Here is a 21,468-nt window from a genome sequence, read left to right on the forward strand (position 1 = left end):
AAAGAGCGCTATCCTATCTCCCCTCAGTCTTCTCAAGGCTAAACATGCCCAGTTCTTTCAGTCTCTCCTCATAGGACTTTGTTTCTAGTCCCCTGATCATCCTCATTGCCCTCCTTTGAACACTCTCCAGTTTGTCTGCATCTTTCTTGAAGTGTGGTGCCCAGATCTGGACACAGTACTCCAGATGAGGCCTAACCAGTGCTGAATAGAAGGGAACTAGTACTTCCCGTGATTTGGAAGCTATGTTTCTATTGTTGTTGTTGTTCAGTCGTTCAGTCGTGTCCGACTCTTCATAACCCCATGGACCATAGCACGCGAGGCCTTCCTGTCCTGCACTCTCTCCCGGAGCATGCTCAAGTCCATATTCATTGCATCAGTGATGCTATCTAGCCATCCCATCCTCTGCCGTCCCCTTCTCCTTTTGCCTTCAGTCTTTCCCAGCATCAGGGTCTTTTCCAGAGAATTTTCTCTTCGCATTAGGTGGCCAAAATATTTGAGCTTCAGCTTCAGTCTCTGTCCTTCCAATGAGCACTCAGGGTTGATTTCCTTTAGGATGGACTGATTTGATCTCCTTGCAGTCCAGGGGACTCATAAGAGTCTTCTCCAGCACCACAGTTCGAAAGCATCAATTCTTCGGTGCTCAGCCTTCCTTATAGTCCTGCTCTCGCAGCCATACGTTACTACTGGGAAAACCATAGCTTTGATTAGATGGACCTTTGTCGGCAAGGTGATGTCTCTGCTTCTTACTATGCTGTCTAGGTTTGCCATAGCTTTCCTCCCAAGGAGCAAGCGTCTTTTAATTTCATGGCTACAGTCACCGTCTGCAGTGATCTTGGAGCCCAAGAAAATAAAATCTGTCACTGCTTCCATTTCTTCCCCTTCTATATGCCAGGTATTGATGGGGCCAGATGCCATGATGTTTGTTTTTTTAATGTTGCGTTTCAAACCAGCTTTTGCACTCTCCTCTTTCAGCTCTTGCACTCTTTTGCACCATTAGGCTGGTATCATCTGCGTATCTGAGGTTGTTGATAATTTTCCCGGCAATCTTAATTCCGACCTGTGATTCATCCAACCCGGCGTTTCTCATGACGTACTCTGCATATAAGTTAAATAAGCAGGGCGACAATATGCAGCCTTGTCGTACTCCTTTCCCAATTTTGAACCAATCGGTTGTTCCATGTCTGGTTCTTACTGTTGCTTCTTGACCCTTGTACAGGTTTCTCAGGAGACAGGTAAGGTGGTCTGGTACTCCCATCTCTTTAAGAATTTGCCAGAGTTTCTTGTGATCCACACAATCAAAGGCTTTAGCGTAGTCAATGAAGCAGAAATCGACGTTTTTCTGGAATTCTCTTGCTTTCTCCATGATGCAGCGAATGTTGGCGATTTGATCTCTAGTTCCTCTGCCTCTTTGAAACCCAGCTTGTACTTCCAGTAGTTCTCGGTTCGCATACTGCTGAAGCCTAGCTTGTAGGATTTTGAGCATCACCTTGCTGGCATGTGAAATGAGCGCAATTGTGCGGTAGTTTGAACACTCTTTGGCGTTGCCCTTCTTTGGAATTGGAATGTAAACTGACCTTTGTGGTCTTGTGGCCACTGTTGAGTGTTCCAAAAGTGTTGGCATATTGAGTGCAGCGCTTTAACAGCATCATCTTTTAGGATTTTAAATAGCTCAGCTGGAATACTGTCATCTCCACTAGCTTCGTTGTTAGTAATGCTTCCTAAGGCCCACTTGACTTCACTCTCTAGGATGTCCGGCTCGAGTTCAGTGACCGCACTATCACGGCTATCAGGGACATTAAGATCTTTCCTGTATAGTTCTTCTGTGTATTCTTTCCACCTCTTAATCTCATCTGCTTCTGTTAGGTCCCTGCCTTCTTTGTCCTTTATCATGCCCGTCTTTGCACAAAACGTTCCCTTGAGATCTCCGATTTTCTTGAAGAGATCTCTAGCCTTTCCCATTCTGTTGTTTTCCTCGATTTCTTTGCATTGTTCATTTAAGAAGGCCTCCTTGTCTCTCCTTGCTATTCTCTGGAACTCTGCATTCAGTTGGATATTTCTTCCCCTTTCTCCCTTGCTTTTCACTTTCCTTCTTTCCTCAGCTGCTTGTAAATCCTCATCAGACAGCCACTTTGCTTTCTTGCATTTCTTTTTCTTTGGGATGGATTGAGTTGCTGCCTCCTGAACAATGTTACGGACCTCCGTCCATAGTTCCTCAGGCACTCTGTCTATCAGGTCTAATCCTTTAAATCTATTCCTCACCTCCACTGTATATTCATAAGGGATATGATTTAGGTCATACCTGAATGGTTTAGTGGTTTTCCCTATGTTCTTCAATTTAAGCCGAAATTTTGCAAGCAGCAGCTCATGATCTGAGCCACAGTCAGCTCCAGGTCTTGTTTTGACTGACTGTATAGAGCTTCTCCATCTTTGGCTACAAAGCACATAATCAATCTGATTTCGATATTGACCATCTGGTGATGTCCATGTGTAGAGTCGCCTCCTGTGCTGTTGGAAAAGGGTGTTTGCTATGATCAGCATGTTCTCTTGGCAAAACTCTATGAGCCTTTGTCCTGCTTCATTTTGTACACCAAGGCCATGCTTGCCTGTTATCCCAGTGATTTCTTGACTTCCTACTTTAGCATTCCAATCCCCTATGATGAAGAGGACATATTTTTTTGGTGTCAGTTCTAGAAGGTGTTGTAGGTCTTCATAGAACCGATCAACCTCAGCTTCTTTAGCCTCAGTGGTTGGGGCATAGACTTGAATTACTGTGATGTTGAATGGTTTGCCTTGGATTCGTACTGAAATCATTCTTATCGTTTTTGAGATTGTACCCCAGTACTGCTTTTCCCACCCTTTTACTGACTATGAGTGCTACTCCATTTCTTCTACGGGATTCTTGCCCACAGTAGTAGATATGATGGTCACCTGAATTAAATTCGCCCATGCCTCTCCATTTTAGTTCGCTGATTCCCAAGATATCGATGTTCAATCTTGCCATCTCATGTTTGACCACCTCCAGCTTACCTTGATTTATTGATCTTACATTCCAGGTTCCTAAACAATATTGTTCTTCACGGCATCGGATTTTCTTTTCACCACCAGACACATCCACAGCTGAGTGTCCTTTTGGCTTTGGCCCAGCCGCTTCACTTTTTCTGGCGCTACTTGGAAATTCCCTCTGCTATTCCCCAGTAGTGTATTGGACACCTTCCGACCTGAGGGGCTCATCTTCCGGCGTCATATCTTTTAGCCTTGTGATACGTTCCATGGGGTTTTCTTGGCAAGAATACTGGAGTGGGTTGCCATTTCCTTCTCCAGTGGACCACATTTTGTCAGAACTCTCCGCCATGACCTGTCCGTCTTGGGTGGCCCTGCACGGCACAACTTATGGCTTCACTGAGTTACGCAAGCCCCTTCGCCACAACAAGGCAATGCAGCCCAAATTAGCATTTGCCTTTTCTGCAGCCACATCACATTGTTGGCTCATATTCAGCTTGCAGTTGACAACAATTCCAAGATCCTTCTTGCTTGTAGTATTGTTGAGCCAAGTATCCCCCATCTTGTAACTGTGCATTTGGTTTCTTTTTCCTAGGTGCAGAACTTGGCATTTATGCCTATTAAATTTCATTCTGCTGTTTTCTGCCCAGCACTCCATCCTATCAAGATCACTTTGAATTCTGTTTCTGTCTTCCAGGGTATTAGCTATCCTGCCCAATTTTGTGTCATCTGCAAATTTCATCAGCATTCCCTGCAGCTCCTCCTCCAAGTCATTAATACAAATGTTGAAGAGCACTGGGCCCAGGACTGAGCCCTGCAGTACCCCGCTCCTTACCTCTCTGCAGTTTGAGAAGATCCCACTGATAAGCACTCTTTTAGTCTTTTTTATATATCTTTATATATTTTATCTTTATAAATGAAATAAACAATACCAAAATTACCAACAACCTGATCAATACTACAATTTCCCAACAATACAATATTCTGATGAGGACACCACAATAACAAAGAGAGAAGGAAAAAGAAAAAAAAAGGAAAAGGGAGGAGAAAAGGAAGTGAAGAAAAAAGATTCTTTCCCCTTCCCTCCCCCTCTCCCTTAAAGAATTATGTTTAAACTCCAATACCCCCCGGCCTCCGATGCTATTCTATTTTAAAAACTATATAACCTTAACAGTCTTACAGTTTAATAAACAACCTTACATTTCTATATCATATCATCAATCTTATATCAAAGAAACAGGTCTACAATTCATTCCCAGAAGCCTATATTATTATTATTAATAATAATAATAAAATATAGTGTTATATAATAATAAAACTTAATAGAAACCTTCAACAGTCAGTAAGATATTTTATACTAGATATATTACCTATTTTGAAATAAAAAATATAAAGAAAGGCAAGAAAAAACAAAAGATGAAAGAGTAAACGAATATACTGTATGTATAATCATTTATCTTCTGAGCTAGCCTGGATCATGTAAACTAAACACAAACAGTTAACAAAGCTTGTTTAAAGATTCCAGTTCATGGGGTTGTAACAGAATTCTCACGCATTTTTACATTCAGCCATGACTCCACCATTTCATGTTTTTGAAACTTCTTCATCTGACCTTCAGACACAATACAAAGTGTAGCAGGATATTTTAAGTAATGTAAGTTCATTTGTTTTGCCATATTTTTTGCTTTGATAAATTGCCTTCTTTTATTCGCCACCTCTTTGATGTAGTCTGGAAATAACATAACTTTATCTTGTTTCCAGGAAAGGCTTCTACCCACTCTTGCCAAACCCAGGATATAATTCTTTGTGGAGACTTTTGCAAATTGAACTATGAACATGTAATAAGTCCCTTTAGCATTTGGCACACGAAATGCCTGCTCAATATCAAGTAAATAATCAGATGGGATAGGGAGTATCTCATGCAAAAGTTTATCCACAAAAATAGGCAATTTTACATCATTAGACAGATTTTTAATCCCAATAATACGTACACTGGATCTCCTCGTGAAAGCCTCCAGGAGAAATTCTATCAGAGGCATTTTTAAAACAAATTTGTGTCATAGTTTCATTTCCTGCCACTCGGTCTTCTAGCTCATTAATTTTCGTCTCCATTTTTTGCCATGACGCATTAATTAAATCTACAGCTCCTTGCAAGGCGGTGATGGAATTTGGATTAAATCCAACCTTTTGGCTTGCTCCGTAAATAGCGAAGATAAAGTCTTTATCAGAGTAATTAATTCCCCTATATCTTCTGTTCTCGAAACTTCTGACACATGGGGTGCGGGGGGAGTTGATGCCAGCTCCTTTCTTCTCCTCCGCGCAGATACATGTTTCTCTCAAACAGATCTTCCAGGTCCTCAGATGTTCTCAAATATTGTTAACATTTCTTAAATCATCCCTCAGAAGTTGTTGATATTTCTTAAAGTATATATTATTATGGAACACGTCAGCCCTGTTTTCGCCTATGAAATAGGAGTCTCAGTACAGCTTTTTGTGTTGGTAAAGCTCTGGGGAGATAATCCTGGAATCTGAGGTGCAGAACTTGGCATTTATCCTTATTAAATGTCATTCTGTTGTCTTCTACCCAGCGCTCCAGCCTATCAGGATCACTTTGAATTTTGTTTCTGTCTTCCAAAGTATTAGCTATCCCGCCCAATTTTGTGTCATCTGCAAATTTGATCCACATTCCTTGCACCACCTCCTCCAAGTCATTAATACAAATGTTGAAGAGCACTGGACTAAGGACTAAGTGCTGTGGTACCCCACTCATTACCTCTCCCCAGTTTGAGAAGATCCCATTGATAAGCACTTTTTGAGTCCGATTCTGTAGCCAACTGTGGATCCACCTGATAGTTGTTTCATCTAGCCGACTTTGAGCTAGTTTGCTCATCTGGATACCATGGGGCACTTTGCTGAAAGCTTTGCTGAAGGTGAGGTATATTATGTCCACAGCATTCCCACAGTCCACAAGGGAGGTTACATCTACATCAAGATTCCTTGAAACATTGGCAATGTACTTTTCATCCTCGCCTTCTCTTTGATTGGGTGGCCAGTAGTAGATTCTGACCACCATGTTCCTTTTAACTTTGCTCCATTGATTTTAACCGAGATGCTCTCGATGTGGATGCCAAGCTCATCCTCCTGTATTTCTGTGCAGAGATATGTATTTTTCACATACAGTGCAACCCCACCTCCCTTTCTGTTCCTCCTGTTCTTTTTGAACAAGTTATATCCTTCAATTGCCATATTCCAGTCATGGGAGTCATCCCACCAAGTTTAATTATGCCTATGAAGTCATAATTTCCCTCCCATATTAAGAGTTCACATTTGTTCTATTTGTTTCCCATACACGGAACATTCATATGTAGACGTCGGAAGACTATATGCTTTATAGTCTGGCTTTCCTCCTACGTGTTTTTGAAGACTATTTTTGTTCGCTATTAGAGCTGTTCTCTCCGTTGTGGTGCATAAGCCTTTGTCCATCGCTACCCCAAACTTTATGTCTTCCTCCCCCATAGGATTCTGTTTAAAGCCCTCCGGATGAAGTTCTTCATGCCGTGGCCAAACACATTCTTCCCTGTCTTTGTGAGGTGCAACCCATCCCTTGCCAACTTTCCATCTTCCAGGAAGTATAGTAAAGTTCCAGAATCCAAATCTCTCGTGCTGGCACCACCTTCGTAGCCAGTCATTTACCCGGAGTATTTTTCTTTCCCTTTCTACCCCTCTTCTAACTACTGGAAGGATGGATGAGAAAACTGTCTGGGCCCCAAAGTTCTCGGGTTTCCTTCCCAAAGCTTCAAAGTCCGACGTGATCTCTTCGTAGCTCCGCTTGGTGGTATCATTTGTTCCCACATGGATGAGAAGAAAGGGATACCTTTCAGTGGGCTTTATGAGTGCAAGCAACCTTTCAGTCACGTCTCTAATCTGTCATAGAATCATAGAATAGTAGGATTGGAAGGGGCCTACAAGGCCATCGAGTCCAACCCCCTGCTCAATGCAGGAATCCAAGTCAGAGCATCCCTGACAAATGGCTGTCCAGCCTCGTCTTAAAGGCCTCCAGTGTGGGAGAGCCCACCACCTCCCCAGGTAATTGGTTCCATTGCCGTATTGCTCTGACACTCAGGAAGTTTTTCCTGATGTTCAGCCGGAATCTGGCTTCCTGTAACTTGAGCCCATTATTCCGTGTCCTGCACTCTGGGATGATCAAGAAGAGATCCTGGCCTTCTTCTCTGTGACAACCTTTCAAGTACTTGAAGAGTGCTATCATATCTCCCCTCAGTCTTCTCTTCTCAAGGCTAAACATGCCCAGTTCTTTCGGTCTCTCTTCATAGGGCTTTGTTTCCAGTCCCCTGATCATCTTTGTTGCCCTTCTTTGAACCCTCTCCAGCTTGTCTGCATCCTTCTTAAAGTGTGGTGCCCAGAACTGGACACAGTACTCCAGATGAGGCCTAACCAGTGCTGAGTAGAGGGGAACTAGTACTTCCCGGGATTTGGAAGCGATGCTTCTATTAATGCAGCCCAAAATAGCATTTGCCTTTTTTGCAGCCACATCACATTGTTGGCTCATATTCAGCTTGTGATCGACGACAATTCCAAGATCCTTCTCGCTCGTAGTGTGGTTGAGCCACGTATCCCCCATCTTGTAACTGTGCATTTGGTTTCTTTTTCCTAGGTGCAGAACTTGGCATTTGTCCCTATTAAATGCCATTCTGTTGTTTTCTGCCCAGCACTCCAGTCTATCCAGATCACTTTGAATTTTGTTTCTGTCTTCCAAAGTATTAGCTATCCCTCCCAATTTTGTATCATCTGCAAATTTGATCAGCATTCCCTGCACCTCCTCCTCCAAGTCATTAATAAAAATGTTGAAGAGCACTGGGCCCAGGACTGAGCCCTGCGGTACCCCACTCGTTACCTCTCCCCAGCTTGAGAAGGTCCCATTGATAAGCACTCTTTGAGTCCAATTCTGTAGCCAACTGTGGATCCACATGATCGTTGTTTCATCTAGCCCACTTCGAGCAAGTTTGCTCATCAGGATATCATGGGGCACTTTGTCGAAAGCTTTGCTGAAGTCGAGGTATATGATGTCTACAGCATTCCCACGGTCTACAAGGGAGGTGACTTGATCAAAAAATGAGATCAGATTTGTCTGGCAGGACTTGTTTTTGACAAATCCATGTTGGCTTCGAGTAATCACGGCATTGTTGTCAAGGTGCTTCCAGATGGATTGCTTTATGATCTGCTCCAGAATTTTCCCAGGGATTGATGTCAGACTGACTGGTCTGTAGTTCCCAGGTTCCTCCTTTTTACCCTTTTTGAAGATAGGGACAACGTTAGCCCTCCTCCAGTCATCTGGCACTTCCCCGGTCCTCCATGATTTCTCAAAGAGAATAGACAGCGGTTCTGAGAGTTCTTCTGCCAGTTCCTTTATTACTCTAGGATGCAGTTCATCTGGCCCTGGAGATTTGAACTCATTCAAAGTAATGAGGTGTTCCTTGACCATATGCCTGTCGATCTCAAGCTGCAATCCTGCCCCTTCAGCCTGTACTTCGCCTTTGCCAGGGGGGCCATAGACCCTCTTTTGGGAGAAGACTGAGCCAAAGTAGGAATTGAGCACCTCTGCCTTTTCTTTGTCATCTGTTATCATTTTGCCATCCTTATTTAATAGCTGAACAACCATTTCTTTCCTCTGCCTTTTACTATGCACGTAGCTGAAGAAAGCCTTTTTGTTGTTTTTAGCATCCCTCGCTAACCTCACCTCGTTCTCCGCTTTAGCCTTCCTGACGCCATCCCTGCAATTCTGTCCTCCTGGGAGACAACATACCTGGCGAGTCCATGGGTCTTTGCGACATACTTGGGTCTCGATCCCACGCAGGAAGGAGTCTCCCACTACTACCACTCTTCTCTTTTTGTTGTAGGCCTGGGTTGCATCGCCTCTGCTTGACTGACTTTCAGCCTCTTGCTCACTCTCATGCAGGTTCCCCTGTGATTCTTCCTCTGCAGGCTGTCCTCCAGTCTCATCCTGAAGTACCTGGAATCGGTTCCACTGCTTCCACTGGTGCAGAGTGGCATCTAGTTCTTCTTTTCCTAACTGTCACCCTTTTCCAAGGAGTATCCTCTACTCCATTTTTCCTCACCTCAGCATTTCCCATTTCCAGTCCTCTTACTTTGTCTCCCAACAGTGCAATCAGCTTGCACTTGTTGCACGTATAGGCCATGTTGATCTCAGGCAAGAAGACAAATATTGCACAGATCTTGCAGGTCACCACCACTGGAGTGTCTTTTCCTTCCATAGTCTCTATTCCCTTTATGTTTCTAGCTTTCTGATTGTACTGGGATAGCCTGTGCTTTGTCCTGTATTCACCGGAGGTTAACAACAGAGTCCCACTGGCATAGAAGTGTATGTTACAAGAAAAAGAATTTTAAAAAAATTCTTTAAAAGCAACATCTCATAAGATCTCTCTGTCTTAATTCTTTACTAAATAGTCCTTAGTTGGAACTGTTGGAATTGCCTGGCATGTTATAATGTAGAATCATAGAATCATAGAATAGTTGGTTTGGAAGGGGCCTACAAGGTCATCGAGTCCAACCCCCTGCTCAATGTAGGAATCCAAGTCAGAGCATATCTGACAGATGGCTGTCCAGCCTCGTCTTGAACACCTCCATTGTGGGAGAGCCCACCACCTCCCTAGGGAATTGGTTCCATTTTCATATTGCTCCAACAGTCAGGAGGTTTTTCCTGTGGTTGAGCCAGAATCTGGCTTCTTGTCACTTGAGCCCATGATTCTGTGTCCCGCACTCTGGGATGATCGAGATCCTGGACTTCCTCTCTGTCACAACCTTTCAAGTCCTTAAAGAGTGCAATCCTATCTCCCCTCAGTCTTCTCAAGGCTAAACATACCCAATTCTTTCAGTCTCTCCTCACAGGGCTTTGTTTCCAGTCCCCTGATCATCTTTATTGCCCTCCTCTGAACCCTCTCCAGTTTGTCTGCATCTTTCTTAAAGTGTGGTGCCCAGAACTGGATACAGCACTCCAGATGAGGCCTAACCAGTGCTGAGTAGAGGGGAACTAGTACTTCCCGGGATTTGGAAGCTATGCTTCTATGAATGCAGCCCAAAAGAGCATTTGCCTTTTTTGCAGCCACATCACATTGTTGGCTCATATTCAGCTTGTGATCGACAACAGTTCCAAGATCCTTCTCGCTTGTTGTGTTGTTGAGCCACGTATCCCCCATCTGGTAACTGTGCATTTGGTTTCTTTTTCCTAGGTGCAGAACTTGGCATTTGTCCCTATTAAATGTCCTTCTGTTGTTTTCTGCCCAGCGCTCCAGTCTATCCAGATCACTTTGAATTTTGTTTCTGTCTTCCAAAGTATTAGCTATCCTGCCCAGTTTAGTGTCATCTGCAAATCTGATCAGCATTCCCTGCACCTCCTCCTCCAAGTCATTAATAAAAATGGTGAAGAGCACTGGGCCCAGGAATCTGTAGAATCTGTCATGCCCATATGCTTAACCATGTCGTCATTTACACTGTAAAACTGGGAAGAGGTGCTGGAAAATTGCAGCCCGGCTAGGCTAGGAGCTCTTCTGCACCCCCCCCCCACAAGGCAGGTTCTTTTCCTGGCTGGATTTAGGTGGTTTTAACAGGAAATGGTGGTCATGATGGCTGTGTAAGTAACACAGAGGATGCCTCTGAGCAGGTTGTCTCTGAGAGGCAGAAGAGATGTGTTCCTGACGGTGAGAGGAGGGGTCAGAGACCTGCTCTTACAGCATGGGTGTCCAACCTGTTTCACCAATTTTAGAGAAGCTGTGGGGCCCCCATTCCAGTAGTGGGTGGGGCCGAAGGCATGGGAGGCAGGGCCAAAATGCCAGCCTGTTTCAGCTTCAAGCCAGTGTGGTGTAGTGGCTAGAGTGTTGGACCGGGAGCCGGGAGATCCAGGTTTTAGTCCCCACTTGGCCATGGAAGCTCACTGGGTGACTTTGGGCCAGTCACAGACTCTCAGCCCAACCTACCTCACAGGGTTGTTGTTGTGATGCTAAAATTGTCAGGGTGGAAACTGAGCCCATAGAACCCCAGAGCAGTTCTGATTCTGAGGAGGAACAACAATCCATGGGAGAGGAGCCCGCTCATCCCTCACAGGCACAGCAGCTGGCAGAGATTCCTCCTGCCAGCATTCCTGAAATAGATAGTGACCCTGGCAGCGACAGAGTGTGGGAGGGGGGCTTGCTAGACGCTCGACGCAGACACAGGGAGTGACGAGCGATGATGGGCACGGAAAGGAGGCGTAATGCCCGTTTGGCGTGCAAGCAACGGTTGCGTCCCATGGACCCAAGGGAAAGAGGGAGGAACTCTCCCTAGCCCTTAAGTTCAGGGTCTGCAAGTGATTCTCCTTCAAACGGGGACCAACTGCCTATCCTGGAGCATAGGCTACTCTGCTGTTCCTTGCTTAGTCGCTGGTGATTAGCATCTGAAAGAGTCATTAAGTTGTAAAAGGATTAAAGCCTTGAAAACAATCCTTTTGTCTGTGTCTTGAGCTGGCTATTGGAGTAGACTGAAAGAGGCAGCTAGGGTGCTCCTGACAAAAATGGAGAGGAGGAGGATTACGTAAGCCACCTTGAGTTCCTTGCAAGAGGATATAAATGCAGTAAATAAAAAAGCTCCTCCTGCCAGTCACTCGGCCTTTGGAGAGGGGCACTGGCCTTTTAGGCTGGGCAACATCCTATCCAAAAGCCAAGAAGCTCCCACACAATTGAGGGGAGGGGCAAAGGAAGGGGCCACGGGCACCTGGGAAATCCCGGAGGGCTGGGTTAGGGCCCTGGGTGGGCCAGATCCGGCGCCTGGGCTTGAGATGGAAGACCACCATCTTGTAGCATATGCTTCTAAGCAAACTCTCCAAGCAATCACCTACCTTGGCTTACAGGGCAGCAAAGTGACGCTGTGGTACAGCCCAGAAAAAAACATTTGAATCAACAGCAGGCATGAAAGTCTGGCCAGACCCCCATGTCCAAGCGAGTGGTCAAACTCTCCCTGGGGAGCACGTTCCCAGCATTTGGTGTCTGACAGGCCATCTGCAAAACTTGGCCTTCAGGTTCCACCTCAGGCACCAGAGAGATGCTAGTTTTTGTTTGGCTCTATGGTTGCTTTTTGTAAGACAGAGCAGGAATGCCACATTGGAAACAAGTAATGGCTGAAACTCTAGATTCAGAGGCTGGATGGAGGAGCTCTGTGCAGCCTGCTGGGGCTCAGTTGGCCCTGGAGATGATCCAGCTAAGAAGACTGGAGCATGAAGAGAGAATGCAGAGAGCCAGGCTGTGGGCTGAGGAACAAAGGCTGTGAGCTGAACCAGAGAAAATGCAGGAGACAATGACCAGGGTGAGAAAAACTGACCATGTAAAAAGGAATGCTGGAGATGGGGCTGTGAGCTCAGCAAGCATCCATCCAGGAACACCCCATCCCTCCTCTCCCCATGGTGGCAAGGGGAGGCTCCCTTCACCTGGAGAGGTGGCATCCTTGGCACTTTTTAAATCTCCTTTGAGAGAATGCAGTGATCTGCAGGTCCTTACCGAAGGGCTCATGATTCTGCCAGGACTTTCATGCTTGTTGAGGCGCCCCCCCCCAATGGCAGGCTTTCCCAACCCAGCCCCCCCAGATGTGTTGGACTACAACACCCATCACCCCCAGTAACCATGGCCATTAGGGGTGCTGGCTAGGTGATGTGAGTTGTAGTCCAATGCATCTGGACAGTGTCAGGTTGGGGAAGGCTGCTGTATGGCTTTTCCCTCCCTTTCCCCGACAATCAATGCCCAAGGAAAAAGGCTTTTAGAAAGTGAAATCATGAGATGGAAAATGAAGTCAGGGAGGCCTCCAAACGAGGAAGTGTTGTAAAAATGGGTGTTTTTAATTACCCCCACATTGTCTGGATAAATGCATGTTCTAGTCACGACAAAGACGTGCCCTAGTACAGTTGGTCATGGAACCAACCAGTGGGGAGGTGACCCTGGATTTAATCCTAAATGGTGCTGCCTAGGACCTCGTATGAGATGTAAATGTGGTTGAACCAAATGGAAACAGTGACCACAGTGCTATCAGATTTAATGTATATTTCAGTGGAAAATTGCCCAGGAAGTCCAACATAGTCACATTTGACTTCAAAAGAGGAAACTTCTCTAAAAGGAGGGAACTGGTGAAAAGGAAGTTGAAAGGGGAGTCAAGAGAGTTAAATCCCTTCACAATGCTTGGAGGTTACTCAAAACCACAATAACAGAAACTCAGCTAAAATGTATACCACAGGTTAGGAAAGGTACCACCATTGGCATGGTTAACAAGCAGTGTCAAGGATGCTGTTAGAGAAAAGAGGGCTTCCTTCCGAAAATGGAAGTCTTGCTCAAGTGAGGAAAACAAAAGGGAGTACAAGCTTGCACAAAGGCAATGCAAGCAGACAATAAGAGATGCAAAAAAGCATTTTGAAGAGCAGATCACTACCAACATCAAGGCCAACAATAAAGAATTCTTTAACTATATCAGAAACAGGAAACCAGCTAGGGAGGCCGGTGGACCATTGGATGACAGTGGAGTTAATGGATACTGAAGGAGGACAAGGAGATTGCAGAGAAGCTGAATGAATTCTTCTCATCGGTCTTCATTGTAGAAGATATAGGACAGATACTTGTTCATGAACTGATGTTTTCAGGAAGGCAGTCTGAGGAACTGAGGCAAATAGTGGTGACAAAAGATGAAGTTCTCAACCTTGTTGACAAACTGAAAGCAAATAAAACACCAGACCCAGATGGTATTCATCCTAGAATTCTCAAAGAACACAAATATAAGATTGGTAATCTTCTAACCAAAATGTGCAACGTCCCCAAGATCAGCCTCTGTACCAGAGGACTGGAAGATGGCCAATGTAACACCAATTTTTAAAAAAGGGATCTGGCAGGATCCGGGAAATTACAGGCCGGTCAGCTTAATGTCTGTTAGCTTTTCCCCTGTCACACGGATTCTGTGGACTTGCGGACTGGCTTTTCTAACTTGCCTGATTTTTGTGCAAATTTCATCATAGAAAAGTATCCGAAATAAAAAAAAACCTGGCCAAAAATGTGCGTTTCCCCCCCATAGGCTAAAGCGTGAAAATGCGCATTTGGGGGCAATTTCCACATTTTTGCATTGGAAAAAAAAACAATTCCATCACTGGGCAGACAACGGAACAATAGGTGCCTGACAATCAATGAAACCCAGATGGAACGGATTTTACACAGTCTGTACATCCCTAGTTGAAAGCATTATTAGAGATAAGATCAGTAAGCTTATAGAAAGATGAGCCCTGCGGAAAAAGAATCAACATGGCTTCTGCAAAGGCAAGTCCATTCTCACTAACCTTTTAGAGTTCTTTGAGAGTGTCAGTAAACATGTAGACAGGGGTGATCTGGTAGACATTGTTTACTTGTCAAAAGCCTTTTGGAAGTCCAAAGTCCTTCACCAAAGAGTCCTGAGCAAACTTAGCAGTCATGGAATAAGAAGACAGGTCCCCTTATGGATCAGTAACTGGTTAAAGAACAGAAAGCAGAGAGGAGGAATAAATGGTACATTCTCCCAATGGAAGGAAGAAAATAGTAGGGTCCCACAGGGATCTGTATTAGGACCAATGTTTATATATTTATTTGATGTATTAGCCATCCATCTGGCTGGCTACCTGGCCACTACAGGTGGTGTGCAATACTAATAACAACATGAAATAGAACAAATTTACATAATCAACTGAAAATGATCTGGAATTAGGGGTGAGCAGTGAAGTGCCCAAGTTTGCTGATGACACCAAATTATTTAGAGTGGTTAAAAGTGTAGCAGCCATATCAGGAGTCAGACTAAGTAGCCTCATGCAGTCTCATGCTTCATGTTCTTGCTGAGCTCTTTCTCCCTTGAATATATTGTTGTAAGCTGACGAGACACAGGAATTCCTTGTCTTGTCAAAGGTCATACAATTGTATATCTTGTTCTCTGCTGTTCTGTTCTCTCCTTATCATGGCTACCCTATAACCCAGTTCTTGTATTATAAACAATGGTGCTAGGAGAAGAAATGTTGAGGACTGCAACCCCACATGGGAGAGGGAGGAGGAGCTGTTTCATATGTGTCACAATGTCTATAAAAACAACGTGCTGATGTATTTCGGGGCTTCTGGCTCTTTGGAAATGATTCCAGCCTTAAGCCCGCGCGTTAAATAAAGAATCTCTTTTTCCTTCACTCCGTGGTCTCTCTGACTCTGGGTTCTGCAACAAAAGAACTGTGAGGAGCTCCAAAAGGATCTCTCCAAACTGGGAGAATGGGCATCCATGCAGTTCAGTGTAGGTAAGTGTAAAGTGATACACGTTGGGGCCAAAAAGCCCAACTTCAAGTATAACCTGATGGGATCTGAGCTAGCAGTGACCAGCCAGGAAAGAGATCTTGGGGTTGTGATGGACAGCTCGATGAAACTGTCAACTCAGTGTGCAACTGCTTTAAAAAAGGCAAACTCCATGTTAGGCATAATTTGGAAAGGAATTGAGAATAAAACTGCCAATATCATACTGCCCATATACAAATCTATGGTGTGACTAAAATACTGTGCCCAGTTCTGCTCACCACACTTAAAAAAAGATATTGTAGAGCTGGAGAAAGTGCAGAAAAGGGCAACTAAAATGATCAGGGGGCTGGAACATCTCCCCTATGAGAGAAGGTTACAACTGTCAGGATGGAAACTGAGCCCATAGAGCCCCAGAGCAATTCTGATTCTGAGGAAGAACAGCAATCCGTGGGAGAGGAGCTCACTCATCTCTCACAAGCACAGCAGCTGGCAGAGATTCCTCCTGCCAGCATTCCTGGGGTAGATTGTGACCCTGGCAGCGAGACAGCGCTGGAGGGGGGCTTGCTGGATGCTCGGCGCAGACGCAGGGAGCGACGAGCGATGGAGGCTGTGGAAAGGAGGCGTAGCGCTAGCTTGGCACGCAAGCAACGGTCGCGTCCCGAGGACCCAAGGGAAAGAGCGAGGATCTCTCCCTAGCCCATAAGTTCAGGGTCTTCCCATGGTTCTCCTTCAAACAGGGACCAACTGCCTTAGCTGGAGCTTAGGCTACTCAGCTATCTTTCCCCAGTGCTGTTCCTTGCTTAGTCGCTAGTGATTAGTATCTGAAAGAGTCATAAAGTAAAGGAATAAAGCCTTGGAAAGAATCCTTGTCGTCTGTGTCCTGAGCTGGCTATTGGAGGGGACTGCAAGAGGCAGCTAGGGCGCTCCTGACAGCAGCATGGGATTGTTTAGCTTGGAAAAGGAGGGCGAGGGGAGACATGATAGAGGTCTACAAAATTACGCATGGTGTGGCGAATGTGGACAGGGAGACATTTTTCTCTCATAATACTAGAACCTGGGGTCATCCTATGAAGCTGATTGGTGGGAGATTCAGGACAGACTTAACACAGCACGTAGTTGTTCCATAGTATAGAATTCGCTACAAGATGTAGTGATGGCCACCAATTTGGATGGCTTTAAAAGGGGGTTAGACAAATTCCTGGAGAAGGATATCGATGGCTACTAGTCCTGATGGCTATGTGGTACCTTCAGTACCAGAGGCAGTGAGCCTATCTACACCAGTTACTGGGGAACATGGACAGGTGGGTGCTGTTGTACACCTGTCCTGCTTGTGGGTTCTCAGTCGATAGCTGGTTGGCCCGTGTGAACAGGAGGTTGGACTTGATGGATCTGACCTGATCCAGCATGGCTCTTCTGATGTTCTCAGGACTGATGTGCTTTGCTTGGTTAGGGCGTGACTGGACCCAGCTGCGAAGAGCCCCTTTTGGTCCAAGGGGTGTTGCCTCCTGGCCTCCAGGACCTGATGCGTTCTGTGGAGGCTGCATCAGTGATTGACAGGAGCTGCGTACTGTGAGAAGGCTGTGATGGAAGTATCAAAGAGGGGGCTGCCCTACTTTGGGGGTTTGGTTCCACTGTCTGCTCTGTGGATGGAGCTGGAATGGCCGCCACTGTGACAGGTGCCCGTCACTGGCTAGGTGCATGTCCAGACCAGGTGCTGAGTGTCTGCATCAGGGGCCATGGCTGCCAGGAGCATTTGGTTTCAGGTGGGAATGGTCCATGTAGGAGCCTCCACAGTGGGAGCGGCTTCCACATGTGGATGGTGGCTGCCTGGAGCCCTGCCTTGTGGAAGTCTTTCTGCCCTGCAAACCTGACGGACCAGTATACTTGGAAGTCTTTAAGATAGCAACATCCACTGGGAGCCTCCACTGAAATGAATGGCATCTCATTTGACTCCTGTTCATTCCAATGAAATGAAAATAGGAGAAATTCCCAGTGGATGTGCCCCTTGTTGGTTTTGCTCCCCCAGGCTGGCTAGAGGATGCTGGAGTTGTAGCTCAACACATGCAGAGGGCTGCCCTAGCCCAGAGTGTCTCTAGGGCCAGGGCGGGTGACTTGTGGCCCTCCAGATGCTTTAGATGTGGCCCATCAGCCCAGCCAATGGTGAAGGATGGAAGGAATTGTAGGCTAAAACATCTGGAGGGCCCAAGTTGCCCCGCCCCAGGGGAAGAGTCGAGTGTGGCCCCGGCATCTGCCGGCCCAGCTGGGAGATAGCTCGTCCGAAACCCTGCCGAGCAACGCGGAAGAGGAGCTCGACGACTCGGCCCAAAGCCGGCAGCCTCTCGCGGACCCCAGCTCGGCCACCTCGGCCGGGGCCAAGCGGCCCTTCTGCGCGCGGGCCATTGCCGAGCAGCCCCGGGGAGGCGTAGCCCCCGCCGCGCCGGGCGGCCCTTGGGGTGCTGCGGTTGCAGCCGCAGCAGCCTCGCTGGCAGGGCTTGCCCGGGGCGGAGCCTGCGAAGGGAGGGGCCCTTCTGCGGGCGGGAGGGGGAGCGAAGGAGGCCGGCCGGCCAGCTCGCGCAAGCGGCGCCTGCCCGGTTGCAGCAGCAGCTGCGCGTGTGCGCGGGAGGAGCAAAGAAACTTTGCAGCCGCCGCCGCCTCTTGCCTGCCCGGGCTGCGCCGCTCCGAGCGGCGCTGCGCTGTGCGTTGCAGCGGGCGAAGCGGGCCGGGGGGCTCGGCCTGGCCCGCCGGCGGCGGGATGAGCCTGCTGCGGGTGGCGGCGCTGCGGCCGCAGGAGGAGGAGGAGGAGGCGGCGGCGGCGGCGGCGAGCGCGAAGCCGCCGCCGCCCTGGCTGCCCAGCCACGTCCAGGTGACGGTGGTGCAGGCGCGGGGGCTGCGGACCAAGGGGGGCCCGGGCGACGCCTTCGTGGCGCTGCAGCTGGGCCGCCAGAAGCACCGCACGTCGGTGGCCACGCAGAAGGGCGGCTGCCCGCGCTGGGCCGAGGAGTGCGCGCTCGAGGTGCCGCCGCCGCCCGCGCCCCACGCCGCCCCGGACGCCGAGGCGCTCCTGCTGCACCTCACCGTCTGGCAGCGGGCGCTCGTCGGCATGGACCGCTTCCTCGGGCGCGCCGCCGTGCCGCTGGCCGCGCTGCTCCAGGGCGGCCGCTCCCACCAGGACCAGTGAGTAGAGGGGCCGGGCCGGGCGCTTTGGCTCAGCCCGGTGTGCCGCGAGAGCGCCGCTCAGCATGCGCAGCGGGCCCCTCGGGTGGCGCGAGTCGGGTTGGGCGAGGGCGCGCGGCGCCGCGGCGGCAGGCGGGGCGGCGTCCCCGGCGGGTTCCCGGACTTCGCGGCTCGTGGGATTCTCCGTGCCTAATGTGGCCGAGCGCGTGCGGAGTGCGAGAGGCGGAGGAGAAGCGCCTCCGGGGAGACCGTGTGACCTTCCGGCGGGCGTGCGTTCCCGCGCCTCGCCCCCTCGCCCGCCGCCCCCCTGTGCGTTCATTTCCGTAGGGCGGCGGGCGAGGGGCGGTCGGGCCGCCAAGGGGCCCTCGTCGAGAACGACGTGCCCTCGGGGCTGCGGCGGCGCGGCCGGGCCTTCTCGGAGGCTGTCGAGGCTGGCCGCCCAGGCTGCGGCCAAGCGGGCCCTGGCACGGGAGCGCCTCGGTCCGGGCCCCCCGCCCGGCCCAGGAGGACGAAGCCGGAGCTCTCCAGCGCCGGGGCAGGGGCCTGCCCGGCCTCTGCCTGCCCTGGGAGCGCTGGATCATGGGAGGAGGAATGCAGAGTCACTCTCCTCGCGCAGAACGGGGGCCGGCCCGCGCGGCAGGAGGACGAGGAGCTGGTGCTGCCCGTAAACGGGGCCCCGGAGTGCCGTAGCTGGCCGCCAGGGGAGGCCCTGGGCGGCGTCCCGTATTTCTTAGCGCCGCCGCCCCCCGGCTCAGCGGAGTCTGTCTGTCTTCCTGGCCCGTGTGGGAATGTGCCTAGAACTGGGGGATGTTGAGGTGGGGGCTGCTCTTACCACCCCCTGTTCAGACTCGTGAAGCCTGTGCAGCGGTCACTCTTGCCACACACCCGTGACTTTGCGCGGTGGGGGGTGGGGTATGGCGAGGAGTAGGATTCCAAGCTCCAGCGCAACCAGGATCTTCTTACAAGGGATGCTAAGAGCTGTGCTGGAATTTCCCAGGATCAAGAACGCAAGGGAAGCCCTGATGCTGGTCAGGCACCAGAGCGCTCCTCTGTCTAGCCCACTGCAGCCCCCTTTCCCCCCCAGTGGCCAGCCAGATGCCTCTGGGAAGCCCACGAACACAGCCTGCAGGGAACATCCTTGCCTCACTCCTGCCCTCCAGCAAGTGGCATTTGGAGCGGGCTGTGCATCGGATGAACATAGAACACAAGCATGCTGCCTTGCGTGATCAGAGCGAAGGTCCAGCTAGCCCAGAATCCCACTGCTGGCTGACCAGATGTTGCCCTCTGGCAGGTACCCACAGTTCCACTTGTCAGAGGCAAGCTTCTCTGGTGAGAGGGGCTCCCATGAACACACTCAGTTCTCTCTTTCGCTTGCACAGCAGTTTGGAGCAGAAAAGAACCCGCAGCCATTTCCCCTGCTATTTTGTTTCCTTATCCATGCAAGTGAGGCAGGTTTCTCCCTCCAGCTCTCTCTGCTTGCTAGAGGGCTTGAGGAATTGGTAGCAAGGACAAGTAGAGGTTTGGCTAATAAACCAAGTGGATATTTTCGTGAACCTTCCCTCTGGGAAACTCATGGGGCCTGATGGAGGTGGCCATTTGGTCACTGGAGGTATGCTACCCTTGAATGTGGAGGCTTGCTTTTTAGCTAGTAAGGCTAATAGTCAAGGGCTGCTCTCTCCTTTGTATGTTTCTCTAATTCCTTGGCCAGGCACGACTTCAAGAGAACTGAAGGGCCAGCAAGCATTGGCTCTACTCACTGACAACACTCCTGCTAAGCTCGAGGCATGGGCATTTCTCGAGGCATGAGAAAGCTTTCAGCTTTCTCCTGCACAGTGGAGGTTTTATCAGAGACCCTCCCTTTTATTTTGCATTTCAGTTGCTCATTACCATGCTCTTGCTTGCCTTATGGGAGTGAGCAACCTCAAGGAGAGCTTAATTTGGGGAGGAGGGGGTTAAAGAGCCGCTGGACCACAAGCAGCTCAGGGAGCCTAGTTAAGAGGGGCAAATTGGGACGCCCCTGCGATAAAGGGCCCAGTGGGGCACCATCTAGGGGCTAGATTGGGCCTTTGAGGCACTGATTATTGCCTGTCTGTAGCCTTCCCCTTTCTTAAGCAGTGGCTGCGGCAATGTCCTCTGATCATGAGCCCCACCCGTTCAGTAATGCAAGAAGGTGCTTCCTCTTTCTTGTCTCGCAATTCCTGCCAGCCATCCGTTCCATTGGGTGACCCGGAGCTCTGGCATTTTGCAAGAGCCTTTCCTCTCTCTCTCCCTCTCCCCCCCCCCCGTCCCACATCGATCAGAAGGTGCATTAGATGCATAAAATGGCTCTTGCTCAAGGTGCATTAACAAGATGAGAAAAACGAAACACTGGAGACTAAAAGGGAATGTTGACATCCCTTTGGGGAGCTCTGTTAGATCTGGCAGCATCCTGGCAGCACTCTCTCTCTCTCTTGCTGTGCTGAAATGAAGATGGAAAAGTTCTGTGTTGTGACCCGCATATTTCACGTAGAGTGCTTCGCCTGCACAGACCTGCTTGTGCTTGCTATGGGGATGAGGAAGGGGCACTTCAAGGCACTGAAGGAGTCCTCTTCCCTGCCTGCTACTTATGCTACTCCACCCCACCCATACCTGCCGTGCTCAACTCTGCCCTGTAACAAATCTATATTTTTTCAGTGCTTAAGAAATATGAGCCCTGCTCATAGTCCAGGCCAGGGGTTCGTAAATGTTCCACCGGCAGGGCCCATGAGAACAGAGAATGACTGAAGCCCGCTAGCCACAAAACGACAGCAGATGGAGGCAGCAGAGTGAAGGCTGGCAATTACTGATATCACTTTATATTGATATCTAACCCCCCCGCCCCCCAGGAGGGCCCTTTGCTAAATCCTTTGCCATGGTGATTTCCTTGTGGCAGGGAGTTCCATAGTTCGACTTGTTCATAATAAGTACAGATGTTGGCTCT

General features: G+C 48.8%; 1 protein-coding gene across 5 annotated transcripts in view; it reads left to right on the forward strand.

Moving 5' to 3' along the window:
* The first annotated feature begins 17,853 nt into the window (after positions 1-17,853).
* Positions 17,854-21,468, forward strand: part of RAB11FIP5 (RAB11 family interacting protein 5) — a 71,702-nt gene continuing 68,087 nt past the window's right edge. For 3 of the 5 annotated variants that reach the window (XR_014791919.1, XM_084855214.1, XM_084855213.1), the window contains exon 1: positions 17,855-18,509. Coding sequence is in view for 4 of the 5 variants with exons in the window: in XM_084855214.1 (XP_084711340.1) it covers positions 18,088-18,509 (422 nt within the window). In the remaining variant the exon portion in view is untranslated. Of the gene's footprint in view, positions 18,510-21,468 lie in introns of all 5 variants that reach the window. The other 2 variants (XM_084855211.1, XM_084855212.1) reach the window with 1 other exon arrangement.

Source organism: Heloderma suspectum, chromosome 5, assembly GCF_057233095.1.
Source record: "Heloderma suspectum isolate Gila_16-S chromosome 5, 16-S_ref, whole genome shotgun sequence".
NCBI lineage: Eukaryota > Metazoa > Chordata > Lepidosauria > Squamata > Helodermatidae > Heloderma > Heloderma suspectum.